The 14374-nt window shown below is 39.9% G+C and overlaps 1 protein-coding gene across 1 annotated transcript in view; it reads right to left on the bottom strand.

Annotated features, from left to right (window-relative positions):
* Nucleotides 1-6682: 6682 nt before the first annotated feature.
* Nucleotides 6683-14374, bottom strand: part of zgc:77880 (zf-DHHC domain-containing protein) — a 9665-nt gene continuing 1973 nt past the window's right edge. The window contains exons 3-9 of the mRNA XM_032499446.1: nt 12994-13067; nt 12354-12466; nt 12105-12166; nt 11345-11465; nt 11143-11215; nt 9461-9638; nt 6683-8467 (exon numbers count right to left, since the gene is read on the bottom strand). Of these exons, the coding sequence (XP_032355337.1) occupies nt 8376-8467; nt 9461-9638; nt 11143-11215; nt 11345-11465; nt 12105-12166; nt 12354-12466; nt 12994-13067 (713 nt within the window). The 3' untranslated portion in view covers nt 6683-8375. The remainder of the gene's footprint in view (nt 8468-9460; nt 9639-11142; nt 11216-11344; nt 11466-12104; nt 12167-12353; nt 12467-12993; nt 13068-14374) is intronic.

Raw genomic sequence — 14374 nt, 5'->3', positions numbered from 1 at the left:
AGTACCCTGATAGTTAACTAACAAACACCTGGAGAAAAAAACTGTTGGAAATGTTTTTAGTTGTTTGACGAAGGGTGCGCTTGATGTGAGAGTGACGCGGGAAATTCAAGTGTTTTAGATTTAAGGGCAAGAGAAGCAACCATTCCCTTGTGAGCCTTCGTTTAATTTTGACCACGAATTTTAAACTCATGGAAAGTCAAATAAAATAAAATGACACTTCATAAATATCCACAAAAACATTTCAAACAGTTTTGTTTTACCCAGATCACAATAGAGAAAAAAAATGCTGAGTTTCAGTAACTTTCCCTTCATGAGAATTGCACATTATCGATATAAAATATGAACCTTCCTATGTACAGCTAATGGAAATCCAAGCCTGGGGCAAGAATGTACCGTAGAAGTGTCTGTCAAGGGGTGTATGGAGAGCAGTTACCAGCGGTTACGAGAAACATTCAGCGCAAGTTAGCACCCTCCTGCAGTCGAAGAGTGTAAAAACCAACAGAAATAAGGCATCTTTAGCTTAGAGGACAGTCGCTTTGTTGCAATCATGGGGTTTCAAAAACATGCATTCACACACACCATGAGCTGAATTACAACAATTCAAACATGTTGCACAGATGACCCTGACACAGGGATCACAATAATATATAATATAATATATATATATATATATATATATATATATATATATGTGTATATATAATAATAATAAGGGGACACATTTTGTATTCAACAACACAAGTGGACACAATGTGTGGATAAAGGTGAGGTTGTTTGCTGCCTTTTAAAAATAAGTAACAGTAACCTGCAGTGGAGGCTCTATTATATTTAGTTGATCCCATTACAGCAGGGATCTTCAACAAGGGGTCTGGGAACCCTAGGGGGTCCTTAGAGTCAATGCAGGGGGGGGGGCTCTAAATTATTATCCATTTCTCAAAGATTTAAAAAAAAATGAAAAAGTCTTAACATGAATCTTAACATATATTGTTGAAGTGACTAAGTTAGCCATCCACAGATACAGTTAATGCTAAGGATTTACAGTGCCACATGTATGTTTTACCATTAAAACAGGATTTATAAAATCCTATCAACAAGTATTAGGCTTTATTAATAGCTTAATATTCTATGCAAAAAAGGTATGTATGAAGGCTCTAGGCTGCCCTACACGTTACTGTAGGCCCAGTTTATGATGCAACCTAGTTTTCTACAGTATATGTAGTAGGGGTCCCTGCTCCGTCTCTCTCAGTTAAGGGGTCTTTGGCTTAAAAACCGTAGAAGACCCCTGCTTTAGAGCAATAGAGGAGGGAAAACAAATCGCTTACAGTATGTATCTTGATTTTTTATGGCAATAATTCTTAAATGAATTCTTTTCTTTGAGGTTTTTAATGAATTTTTTACCAATGAGTGACGTAAATGTTTTCTATGCCGACTACATCATGTCCGTTTCCAGCAAAACAGACAGAATGCAGTAGTACATATAAGTACATTTGCTGACATGTGATGTGCATTCTTTTGAGAAACTTATTAGTTTTTGGAAATGTGTCATATCATCTCTAGAAGTGTATAATTCAACTTTTGTTTTTGTTAAAAAAGAAAAAAAGAAAATCGCAACACTCCATAGCATCAAATCGCATTGCTTCTACAATCCCGATAAATGGAAATTTCAATACAAATCAAATCGGCACCCATGTATCGTGAAAGAATCAGGATGCTTTGGTCCCGATTCGATTCTTTTACGATACATGGGTGCCGATCAAGTAAGCAGGATTAAGTTAAACTAAAAAACAAAGCAATGGGAATACATTTAGTTTTGTCTAATTACAGTACAAAAAAACCCTGTTAACAGCACCACCAGAGCCTGATGTACGAAACCCCAACTGTTCAGACGAGTGTGAATGCATCATAACAAACCCTACGACAGCACGGCGGGCCTCTCTTTACCGCTGCTAACGTCTCTCCGAGGTTTACACTTACTGTGTTAAGAGACTTTTAAAACACAGTTTGATTAAGAGTCATTATCGGTAAATAGCAGTAACTTGCTTTTCTTGAAACATGTGAAAGTACAATAAAAAAGGCAGATCACTCCATGTGATTTAAGTCGCGTAATTCAAGAAGAAAAAAGAAAAAAAACGGGCTTTTCAGAGGAAACATCATCTCCCAACTGGCAGTATTGTAACATCTGAGGAACATTTGTTAAAATGGAGAGTTCATTAAATCCACTGAAGCACTTGTCATAATGATCATCCCAGACACAGGAACACAGAAATACTATATTTACATACATAGAAAAACATGCATGACGGGTGAAGTTGCCTTTGCGTCTGCGTTTTTCGGACACTTTTCAATTTACAGTAAGATTCACGCATTAAAAGAACTCGTGTAGACTGGTTGTCCTTCTTTAGTTAAGGTATGTGATGTTCATTCAGAACGCTAATCTACCTCAGGATCCTTAAGTCTTCTTGTAGCTGATTTAACAAAAACAAAAAAACAGAACGTTTACCAACTTTTTCTAATTCATACCCCCTAAATAAAAAAATAAAACAAAGTCTGGCACAAAACGCCTAACACCACTACTAGCCATATGTCCAGCTTTGAAAATTAAAATCGAGGTCTAGAGACTGGTTCTGTCAGTTAAAAGGCAGCAGAGGGCTCGAAACACCACCCGTCAAAAAAGTTGCCATTGTCGGCCGTAACAGCGGCTAACTGTAACTTTGAGGTAACAAACGAGATACAGACGTGTGGGGAAAAGTAGCTGTGGGTTTACCTTCAATCAGTTTGATAGCACCGCTGCAAACCGCATTATTGTTTGTCCAGCAGCAGCAAATCAGGATGGAAAGGCAACTTCACCCGTCACATAAAACCCAGGTATTGGTAGAGATAACTCCACGGAATAGTTAGAAACAATAAATAAGTCAAGAATTGTCCCTTTACTGAGATTTAGCAGAATACTGAGAAGTGGGCTGGGTGTGTGTGTGTGTGTGTGTGTGTGTGTGTGAGAGATTTGATGGGATGCAAATGACACAAAATAGTTAATACTTCAATACTTTCCTCTCTAAGATTAAAAATAGAATTATTTAAAGATAGACAGTAAACTATACACTGTTAGACTTTTATTGTATTTTTGCGGTAACTTACTGGCAACGTGTTTCCAGTAGTTACTGTAAACTACGCGATTACAGTATCATAACTGTAATTGCTTTTTACAGTATAAAACCCTTACAGTAACTACTGGCAACACGTTGCCAGTAAGTTACTGTAACTCCCCAATTACAGTAACTTACTGGCAACACGTTCCATAATTACTGAAATACCCGTTACAGACAAACCGTAATTTTTTTTCGTAAAATCCCTTCTGTCTTGTTTTTAAGTATAAAAACCCCTTCGGGAAATTAGTTTTACAGTATTAATCCTTCTTACCTAGTTTTACGTAAAAAGTACCCTTACTTAACTTATTTTACGTAAAATCCCCTTACGAATAAATTATAATTACAATTTCTAATAACGGTTTGGTTTTTGGCGTTATATTTTATTAATTTGGAAAAGTTCACTTTTTGGCTTGGTGTACAACATTTTAAAAATTTTTACATAATTCTTTGAATTTTAAATTCCCAAAATTGTTTTACCCAGTCAAAAAATACATTTTTTTTCAGGAAAAAACATCAAAAACAAATTTTTTTTAACTCTAAAGTGCAAAAGAAAAAACAATTGACATAAAGTGATACTAAACGGTCTAAAAATGCGCCAAAACACGGGCCTTTCAAGAAAATACAATTCTAAACAATGTTTACCTTTTTAATGACCCCAAAAACGATTGAACTTTTTAAACCCCAAAGAAAACAAAATAACTTTTTTGCAAATGTATCCAAATGTGGGTGGTTTTACCACAAAGCTAATTTGTTGGGCTTTGGAAGGGGGGAACAGTCCTTAAAGGATTGTGAAGGCGGACCCATAGCGTTCTTCCCCCCTCTTTGGAAGGGACAAGGCCAAGGGAGCCCCAATCCAAATGCTCTGGTGGGGTGGTCCATATGGATGAGAAGAGAAATGGTCATGATTTCTTCTTTAAAAACTGTTAACAAATTAAAAACTTTAAAAAACCCAAAATATGCGTATACAAAAAAAAGCACCAGTAGTGAAGCCCCCAATAATTAAAAGGGGGGGTTTTCTTTACTTTCTTTGCTGTCTGTCGGGGTTTGGGATGTTTTTTGGAGCCTTTTCACAAACTGTCAACCTAAAAATTTCCTCTTTAAAAAGGTTTAATCTCCTTAGGATCCTTTTCCAAGGGTGCAGAAATTTAAAAAATAATATGTTGAACATCGTGGCAAAAAACAGAATTTTTGGGAAAAAATTGGACGCCTTTTCCCCTATATGATTACTTGAACCCGGTTTGAAAGCTGCAGTCGGTTCCCTCATACGGGACCAAAACCAAAGTTTGGTATTCTTTCAGTAAATTATACAAAAAAACATAAGAAACTTTACAAAATTTAAAAAACAACACTTTGTAGCTTTTGCGCTAACTGTGCCCTCTACTTACACAAGTGGTAAAAAAAAGATGTTTTAGTTTGTGTCATGTTGGAGCGGGAAGGGTATACCGCCCCACTTATGTACTGTTCCATTTTTTGTTTTAAAACTATTTTTACATCACACAAGAAAATGTTCCTTTTATTTCCATCAAATTGGTGACCCTTTGGAGGAAGGTGGTGACTTGGAGTGAGCCGTCCCCTTTCTTTGGACGCTCCCCGTCTTGGTACTTGTCCCCTGTACAGTGCCCCTGGTCCCCTCATCGGGGTTGACCTTTAGAAAAATTTAAAAGAAAAAGGGTTAAGTTTTTTCAAAATCAAAGCACCCTTTTTAAAACAGCCCTTTTTTAACACCCACACACCCCACCCCCCACTCACACAAACACAACAACCCACCACACCACCTCCCCACACACCAAGTTTTGTTTTGGCCTGTTTAAAAGGAAGGGGGGCATGCTCATTTCCACAGAAAACCTATGTTTGCCGTTAGTGATGTTTTTTTCACATTTACAGAATTTTTTAAATTCTTGAGACCAGTTCCGCCTATCCTGTACATATTTTTTTTGTAGATAGTTTGTGAAAGGGATATTTTCCCGAGGTATGGGGCCCAGCCTTTTCCAGTTTTCTTCCCCCCTCCTTCAGCACTGGTTGTTTTTTACTTTAAAAATGATGAAAAATTATTTTTTAAAGTGCTGCGGGGTTATAAACAAAAATTAAAAACAAGATAAAAAACCTGCATTGTATAGGTAACCGTTAATGTAGGGAACTTTATATTGTTAAATAAACCCGAATGTTATGTGATGATTTTAAAATTAATACAGTCTTATAAAAATCCTTAAAAAATTTGTTTTAAAAAATCGTCAAAAATTTTAAATTCAAAGGGGCCCTTTGGGAAAACATCCCTTTTTTTTTCCCATAAAAACCCTGGTAGAAGGAAAAAACACATGCAATAAAGGGATGAGGGAATCTTGTGGCACACGTGGTTTTAAGTGGCCCAAAAAACCCAACTAGGCAAAAAAACTACTCTCCAAAAATGCGGGGCACTGAATTTGCCCCAAAAACTAAGCCCCTTAATGTGGTTAACGTGAATAAATTACCACAACGTTTTTTTTTTAGCTAAAAAAAAATACACAATATAGCTGTAATAAGTTGTGCTTAACATTCTAAAAAAGACAAAAAAACAAAAAGAATTGGGGGAGTTTAACGTTAGCATTACCGGGAGGGGGAATGTTAGCCAAAAAACGGCAACACAATCATAAGCTGCGAAAAACCACCCCTTTAAACCCCCCCAGAAAAGGGGGTTCATTGTATTTAACAATGGTGTGAAAAAAAAAGATGGCCGAACAGGCGCTTAAAACATAGTTTAGCTTTAAACCCGAACGTCCCTAATTAAATGCTACCCCCACCCGGGGAAAAAAGTTTGGAGCCGCTGGTTTTTTCCTTGGGGGGAAAAGTTAACAGCTTTCTCTACCCGCAGCCCCGGCGGGTAACAAGTCGCCGCTTGCGAAGGGTAAGCAAGATTTAAAGCACCCGAATTGCAAAAAGGGTTATTTACCTTGACGGTGCTCCAGCTCTTTGGTGGGGTGTTGTAGGACTCTGCTGCGACGACCCAAAACGGTACCCTTTGTTCGGCCCTACTCTTTCAACACCTTTGAAGTTCACCCCTATTTTTTTGAAGTCGTGATCATTCCAAAATTTAAAATTTCCTTCCAGCTAAAAGCATAATAAATGTAAATGTAAATGTAAAATATCTTTTAAATGAAAAAATTTAATTGTGTAAGATTTTTATTTTTCCTTTTAAATTTCTATGCTTCTTTAACATTAACTAAATATTTTATTGAAGTCTGTCTTATTTAACTACATATCACTACTGCTGTTGTTTTAAAACCCAGACTACCGCATATCAAAAAATACAGTAAATCACTGTAAATCAAATGTTACTACCCATAATGCAATGCATATTCCCAGTAATAAACCCGGGGGAAAGAAAATTACGATATTTTTACTGGCATTTTGTGGTAAGTAACTGTGAAATACAGTAGAGTTTAAACAGTGTACCGCAATTCAAATATACATAAGCACTGTAAATAAATGTCATACCATAATGCAATGTTTTATTACGTAATTAACCGAAAACAAAATTATGGTATTTACTGGGCCATTTGTGGTAAGTAACTGTAGAATTACAGCAAAGTCAACAGTGTACGTGTCTTATTAACCAGCATCCCCCTTTTTAAATCATGCGTGTGTGTGTGTGTGTGTGTGTGTGTGTGTGTGTGTGTGGTAGAAATAGTGTAAATCTGTAGGTGTAGTAACACAGTTAATTAGCACATCAAACTTCTTCAAAAAGAAACGCGTGAATCAGGAAAAAGAAAGGAAACAAACAGAATTCTCCATTTCCTGTTTGCTCACGAACCCCCGAGGCAGCACATGAACACATCTTACTTCTTCCTTTTTAGATTAAATAGGACCAGTTTAGTAGTGTTAACTCACAGGGTGTAGTGGGGGACAGGTGGCTAATTAAATGTTAGAGCAAAACATAAATATTGTTAAAAAAAAAAAAGTGATTAGTTGTCATCGTTTAATAAATATCTGGAGCTCAAGTGGTTGATTTGAGAATACAATTAAAAAAAATAATAGAAAATACACTGACCTATTATGTCCTTTGGTGTTTGTATAAATCCCCAGTAACTTTATAAAGCTTGGCTCGAATATTACCTGGGGGAAAAGAATTGGATTCTATTAAAAAAAAAAATGCAAACAATAATAATTCAGTAACAAACTAGTTTAGGGGACAATGTATCTGCCTAACAACCAGTAGCTTTCAGCTGATGGTTGAAGGTTATTACCAGAGAATCATAAACAGACTGCACCGGGGTTTGACTGACATGAAGGGCGATAGAGACGAGTCCTGCTGTCCTCCTTTCTCACATCTATGCATACATGTTTTTGCATACATGTTTTTGCATGATGTGTACCCTTGTTAGCATCACTGTAGTTTCCCCTGGACAGTTTTGGTGTCTCACGAAAGCCGTAATGTTATTTCAGAGGCTGTTGGGTGTTTTTCTGGAGAAAACACAGAGGGCCAGACCTAATTAGGCACATATTGCGGCATTTTAGCATGAATTGGCATTGGCGAGGTGTGTTTTTATCCTTATTACCTCCACCGAGGAGATTATGTTTCAGGTTAGTTGTGCTGTCTGTCAGCAGGCTAATGGAAAAGCTACGGGTGTAGCATGGGCCAATGAAGAACCCATTACATCTTGGGGCCGATCCAAACCACGACGTAACATAAAAATTATTTTTCACTTTTGTGTACATTGCAAGATAGCTGAAGTCATTGTTTTGGAGAATCACTATGTTATTAAATGCCCCATTTTCTTATTAAATCTGGTCCGGAATGTACAGAATGTGTCAAGTGCATCCCATATCAGCCGCTATGGTGTAAAACAAAATGCATGTCAGCTTTGTTACACCCACAGCAGTCAAGCCTGTGTCCACGGGGGCAACTCCTCCACAACATAATGAAACAACGCTGGTAGTTAGAACAGGGGCAGCTGGAGCTCTTCCTTCATGATGGGAGAGGAATTCATGCATCTGGGGACTGAGGCTGAACTCTTTTAAGTCCTGGGGGGTAAAATCACACACGTTTCATTCACTCATTCATTCATTCATCTTGTCCTTCATCCTCCTTCCTCTTCAGCACTCAGGTCCAAAGATAAAGATAAGACATTGTAGTTAGGCAGAAAAGTAACACACTCTCTCTCTCTCTCTCGCTCTCACACACACACACACCACACACACACACACTCACAAAACCTCTCTCCCCATCCTTTTCCCGCCCTCACAGGTCAAAGGTCAGACGTCGTAGTCGGGCAGAGCGTGGTAGATGATGCCGCCGACCGACGGAGGGCTGGAGTGGAGAGGAAGAAGCCAGCAAAACACCGAACCTGGAAAGGAAAAGTAGAACTTAAAACAGCCGGCTGTTGAAAAATAATAAGTTTAAACTTTTTTTTTTTAGTTTAAGTCTTTATTTGTGAGGACAGCTAAAGGCAGGAAAGGAGCGCGAGAGAGAGAGAGAGAGAGAGAGAGAGAGAGAGAGAGAGGAGAGAGAGAGAGAGAGACGAGAGAGAGATGAGCAGAGAGAGAGATGAGAAAGAGAGGAGGGAATGACATGCAGCAAAGGGCCGCAGGTCGGACTCAAACCCGGGCCACTGCGGTAAGGACTGAGCGTTAGAACGGGGGTGCACGCTAAACCACGTGAGCTTCCCACAGCTAACCATTTTTGTCACTTTAGTTGATTTTGGCTGTGCTTTTGACGTTTTTGAAGCTTTTCTGTCATTTTTGTCACTTTTTTTCAATGTCTTTTTATCTTGTTTTTGGTCCAAATGCCATAGCATTGAATAAAATGCACATATTCAGTAAGAGTAGTTAATTTTTAATTGATTAATTTAATTATTTCTTAACCCATGTGTTGCCTTCCCTTTGACCATGAAAGACATTTTTTACCCTTATCTTGATGTTTTTGTTGCTTTTTACAATGTTTTTCTATGAAGTTCTTGTATTTTTGGGTGTTTTGGGATTTTTTTTCATCAATTTTGCTGCTTTATCCAACATTTTTCACCCGTATTTCGACTTCCTTTAATTCGGATATAAAAAGAAACAACTTTGAAAACGGGTCAAATTTGACCCGAAGACAACAAGAGAGTTAAGACCTTCTGTATACCACCCAGGGTGAAATTGAATGCCAACTTTGCAGGATGGAAAATCAGAAAAGAGTTATTTACCAGGTAACGTTAATAACATTTTTGTGAAGTGTGTTTGTACTCTTATCGGATAAAATATTTGTCACGGGTACCCGGTGGTTTGAAAGGGTCATGAAAAGTCTGATGAAGACGGTCCTTAGTGCTACGTAGCAAACTGAAGACGGAAAACACACCCACCTCGTCCGAACACCTCCCGCAGCAGAGCGAGCTTTGGCTTGCGGGTGTGTGGAGGGTGGTGAGGCGGCTGAGAGGATGCGGAGGAGGAAGAGGAGGAAGCTGAGGAGCCTCTGTCCTTCATCATGAGCCTGTTCCTCATCTGCTCTATGGGAGTCTCGTCCGTGATTATGGACACCAGCTGGAGCGGGACACAGACAGGAGACAGTTTTAGAGAACTATGTCTCTGTATGAGAGACACATATAGATAGATGGACTTGGTCTCAAACTGGGAAATGACTGATACAAGTATGTAGGGATGTAACGATATTGACGTTATCGCGCTATCGCGGTGGTAAACGTTTCTCGATATCGTCGTGGTTGGGTTACAATAATAAAAGGACAGGTGTCCGTCAAAAAGCAAGAGGAATAAACAGTCCCGCGGAACAAAAAATTGTTAACTACATAGACCATGATCCTTTGCGCTGCGTCGTCATACCAACCGTTCTAAAGCCAATAGGATTGCACGCGGATTGCACGCGGCACGCTGTCCACACAAGCTCACAACAAGCCAGCATGGCCGACAGCGATACTTGTAAGGATGAAAACAACAACAACCCCAAAGTTGAGATTGTGCCAGCCCCTGCAGCTTTTAAGTCAGATGTCTGGAAACATTTTGGTTTCGCCGTGTCAAAAAAAAACTCAAAAGGAGAGAAGGTGGTGGACAGACAATGGACTATATGCAAGCACTGCCACAGTAAACTGCGATACAACACGGGAAACACAAGCAATATGCGAAGTCATCTGACGACTTATCATCCGGAAAAGTTTGCAGATTCTCTCACAAAGAATGTCCTGTCCGGTCAAAAAACCCTGAAGGAGGCATTTTCAACAACTATGCCACACAACAGCGCAAGGGCTCAAGAAATCACGAGGTACATCGCGGAATACATAGCGTGTGATTTACGTCCCTTTTCTGCTGTAGAATTGCCTGTTGACTGGCAAAAGCAGAAAAAATGTCTGTATTTTTTTGCTATTATCATCACAAACACTATCGTGAGCTATTTAACAATACCGTGAGCTTTTCCACAATATCGCAATAAATATCGTACCGTGAGGTCAATATCGAAATTGTATCGTACCGTGAGATTTTGATATTGTTACATCCCTACAAGTATGTATGTGTGTATGCTACAATGGCATCCACACACACACTCACTCACACAGACAGAAAACACAAGAAATATTCTAGAAGTAAGATAAGAATCATAGCTGCTCCACGGCGATGGTCGGGGGAGAGCATTTTAAGGGGTTAAAAGGAAAATAGCGGTGAATGGAGAAGATAGATGATAGATAGATATTTATTGATCCCAAAAAAATGGGAAATTATGGTGTTACAGCAGCAAAATCAGGCACACAACACAGAATATAAATAGATGAAATACTAGGATTTTTTTTTTTTTTTTACATACATACAATATACATGAAATAATAAGAAGAGCGAAGAAGAGAAAACATGAGGCATCGGTCAGCAGATGAGCCAAACCTTCCTGCTCATCACGTTGATCGTACCCAGGGAACAGGCCTTCACTTAAAGGGAGGGGTGAGGAGTGGTGTGGAGGAGAGTGAAAACCAGTATCACTGGCACAGCCTGTAGATGTGACTGTGTGTGTGTGTGTGTGTGTGTGTGTGAAGAGACGTTGTACCTGATCGTAAAAGATGACCATGACAAACACGCCAAACAACACCGACTCCACCAGGAGGATGATGTAGTGAGCGCTACGAGAAGGAAAGGGAGAGACACAACAAGCCAAGAAAAAACAAAACAGACAAATCAGAATCACTGACATAACTAATCACCTAGCTTCACACAGGAACACGTCGACAGGATATACATCAGAGACTCACACTATCAGGTGCTTGCTGGGCATCTCCTCTCCTTCTTTCTCTGCGTCTCCGTCTCGCTCGTTCCTTATCCGCCACACCCAGGCCGACACCACCAGCACCATGGAGTACAGACTGGCCATGCCTGCACGCAAACACACAGGTATATATATACACACACACACACAGTATCAGCCGCGTTACCTGCAGGAGAAGTGGTGGCAGCAGCAGAGGTGGAAGAAGTATTCAGATCCTTGACTGAAGTAAAAGTACTAATACCACACTGTGAAAATACTAAAAGGTCTGGCTTTTAAACCATAGGGCCCTATCTTGTAGAGCTGGGCAATATATCAACATCGTAATATGGGACTAGATATCGTCTAGATTTTGGATATTGTAAAATCATAATATGGCATAAGTGTTTTGTTTTGCTGGATTTAAAGGCTGCATAAGATAAGAAAAAACCTTTTTTTTCCCACAGTAGGGAAATTGCAGTTTTCAACATCAAAGATAAGAGCAAAGATAGGTAAGAGTACAAAGATAGATAAGTGTACAAAATATATCAAACAACATTATGCAGTAAAGTGATGTCATTTCCTTTCCTTTCCATTTGCCTTTACCCACTTAGTCAATATATATACACATTACTGATGGTTATTTATCAAATCTCCCATTGTGTAAATATTTTGAGAAAGCACCGATAGTCAACAATACACTATCGTTGTGGTATCAATATCAAGGTATTTGATGTAGTAAATAGATGCAGTACAGTGTATGTACTCACCGGTGTAGAAGAGAAACTGGATGAAATATTTCTGGTTTAGCTCTCCGACACAGTTGTTGATCCTGAGACACAAAATACAAAAATGGATGAAACGAAGTTGAGGAAGAAGTGGAGTCTGTTGAGGAAGTCTGCTTCCTCAACAGACTCCACTTCTTCCTCAATGGCCACATGGCCACATTCCTCCACATGGCGGAGGAGAATAAGAGAGTGTGAGCCAGAGAAGATGGAGGGATGTGTGCGTTTTCTCACCAGGGACAGTGGTGGTCCATGCGGCGTATACACCTCTGGCAGACGCGGCAGTGATGCGCTCTGGGAGGTCTGTAGGTTTCACAGCGACTGCACACCGTCCAGCCCTCGCAGCCCTGGGCGACAGCGGGACCACAGGTACAACTCAACCCCCAATAATCCAGCTTTGTGATTGGTTTAAAGAAATGCTAATAAACCAGAGCACGTTTTTCTCCCATCCCAGAACGCTGTGTGGACTGGCCAGACCCGATTCCACAGCGCTGTGGGGGAAGGTCTGGCAATGCGAGACTATAAGCGCATAATTACAAGCCCCACAGCAGACACAAGTACAGCTGCTGGGATGTAAATACAGAGTCCCAATGAGATAAATACAGAGTTATTAATATTATCCTTATAATCAGAGAGAACCACTCTGTTATTAGACATCAGGTCCCTATTTAGTTCACGACAAAAATACAGGCTGGAAAAATCCACTCATCTGAACTCGAACGTATCAGACATGTAGCTCTGTGTTGTCGTGTACTGAAGGTTCCTAAACATATCATGAATAATTCATACTTGACTGAGCGGTACAACAACAGGCTGAACTTTGGGTAATTAGTAAGATTAGAAGGATTAGACGGATTTTAACTTCGCAACTCACCCGGTCATTCATGCGAGACGACTGGGAGCGAAGGTCTGAGAAGTCTATGGCGGTCTCAGGAAGAGGCACAATACCTGGACAACAACACAAACGCACACATTAAACACAAAGGTTTAATAAAGGGGCATTCATTTTTTTTTGGGGCGGGGTTCTTTTCGTGAGCGTTTCTCCCGTTTCCTACAGTGGCCCTGAGACCTCAACACACTGCAAATAGACATAAGACATATAAGCATATTAAAAAAAACGACGCAGGTAGCGGCGCACAATAACAATCACCGTTTCCAGGGGACACTAAAAAGTGATGCACACAGCTGAGTGTTTTGCCAATTTGCGTGGTTATTATTTATCTTTGTCTGTGTAGTCTTGTGTGTCCTTATGTGTCTAGGACGCTTTGTTGACTCCATGTTCATGTCGATTTTATTTCATGTTGATTTTAGAATCTCTCTTTTCTGTTACATGTTTATGATGTGAAGCAACAGACTGTAGCACCACGTCAAAGACAAATGTCCCCTCGGGGACAATACAGTGTTTCCTATCAGAGCCCGGTCGATAAAGGATTTTTAAGGCCGATAGGATCTGGAAGCACCTGCCACATCGAGGAAATTCTCTTTTAGGTCTATTCTAAAAACAAAACTTAAAAAAAAAAAATTGTTTACTAATTTTTGTATTTTGCCATGAATGTATTTTATTATTATGTATTTATTTATGTTTTCAGACATTAAGTTTGTTTTACTCTCTGAGTTTAAGTTTGTGATCTCTCTGTGTTTTAAATGTGTTCTGTGTGTACACACACACACACACACACAGACAGACAGAGAGAGACACACACACACAGACAGAGAGAGACACACACACAGAGACAGAGAGAGACACACACACACACACAGAGAGAGAGAGACACACACACACACACACACACACACACACACAGACACGCACAGTTACTGACCAGAGTCGGAGAAGACAGCCTTGGAGTGGCAGGCCACAGACAGACAGACAGACACAGACAGACACAGACAGACACACAGACACACACACAGACACACACACAGACACACACACAGTTACTGACCAGGGTCGGAGAAGACAGCCTTGGAGTGGCAGGCCACAGACAGACAGACAGACATAGACAGACACACACACAGACACACACAGACACACACAGACACACACACACAGACACAGTTACTGACCAGGGTCGAGAAGACAGCCTTGGAGTGGCAGGCCACAGACAGACAGACAGACAGACAGACAGACACACACAGACACACAGACAAAGTTACTGACCAGGGTCGGAGAAGACAGCCTTGGAGTGGCAGGCCACAGACAGACAGACAGACATAGACAGACACACACACAGACACACACAGACACACACAGA

This window comes from Etheostoma spectabile, chromosome 19 (assembly GCF_008692095.1).
Source record: "Etheostoma spectabile isolate EspeVRDwgs_2016 chromosome 19, UIUC_Espe_1.0, whole genome shotgun sequence".
NCBI classification, from domain to species: domain Eukaryota; kingdom Metazoa; phylum Chordata; class Actinopteri; order Perciformes; family Percidae; genus Etheostoma; species Etheostoma spectabile.
This window is presented reverse-complemented; position numbering and strand designations above follow the sequence as displayed.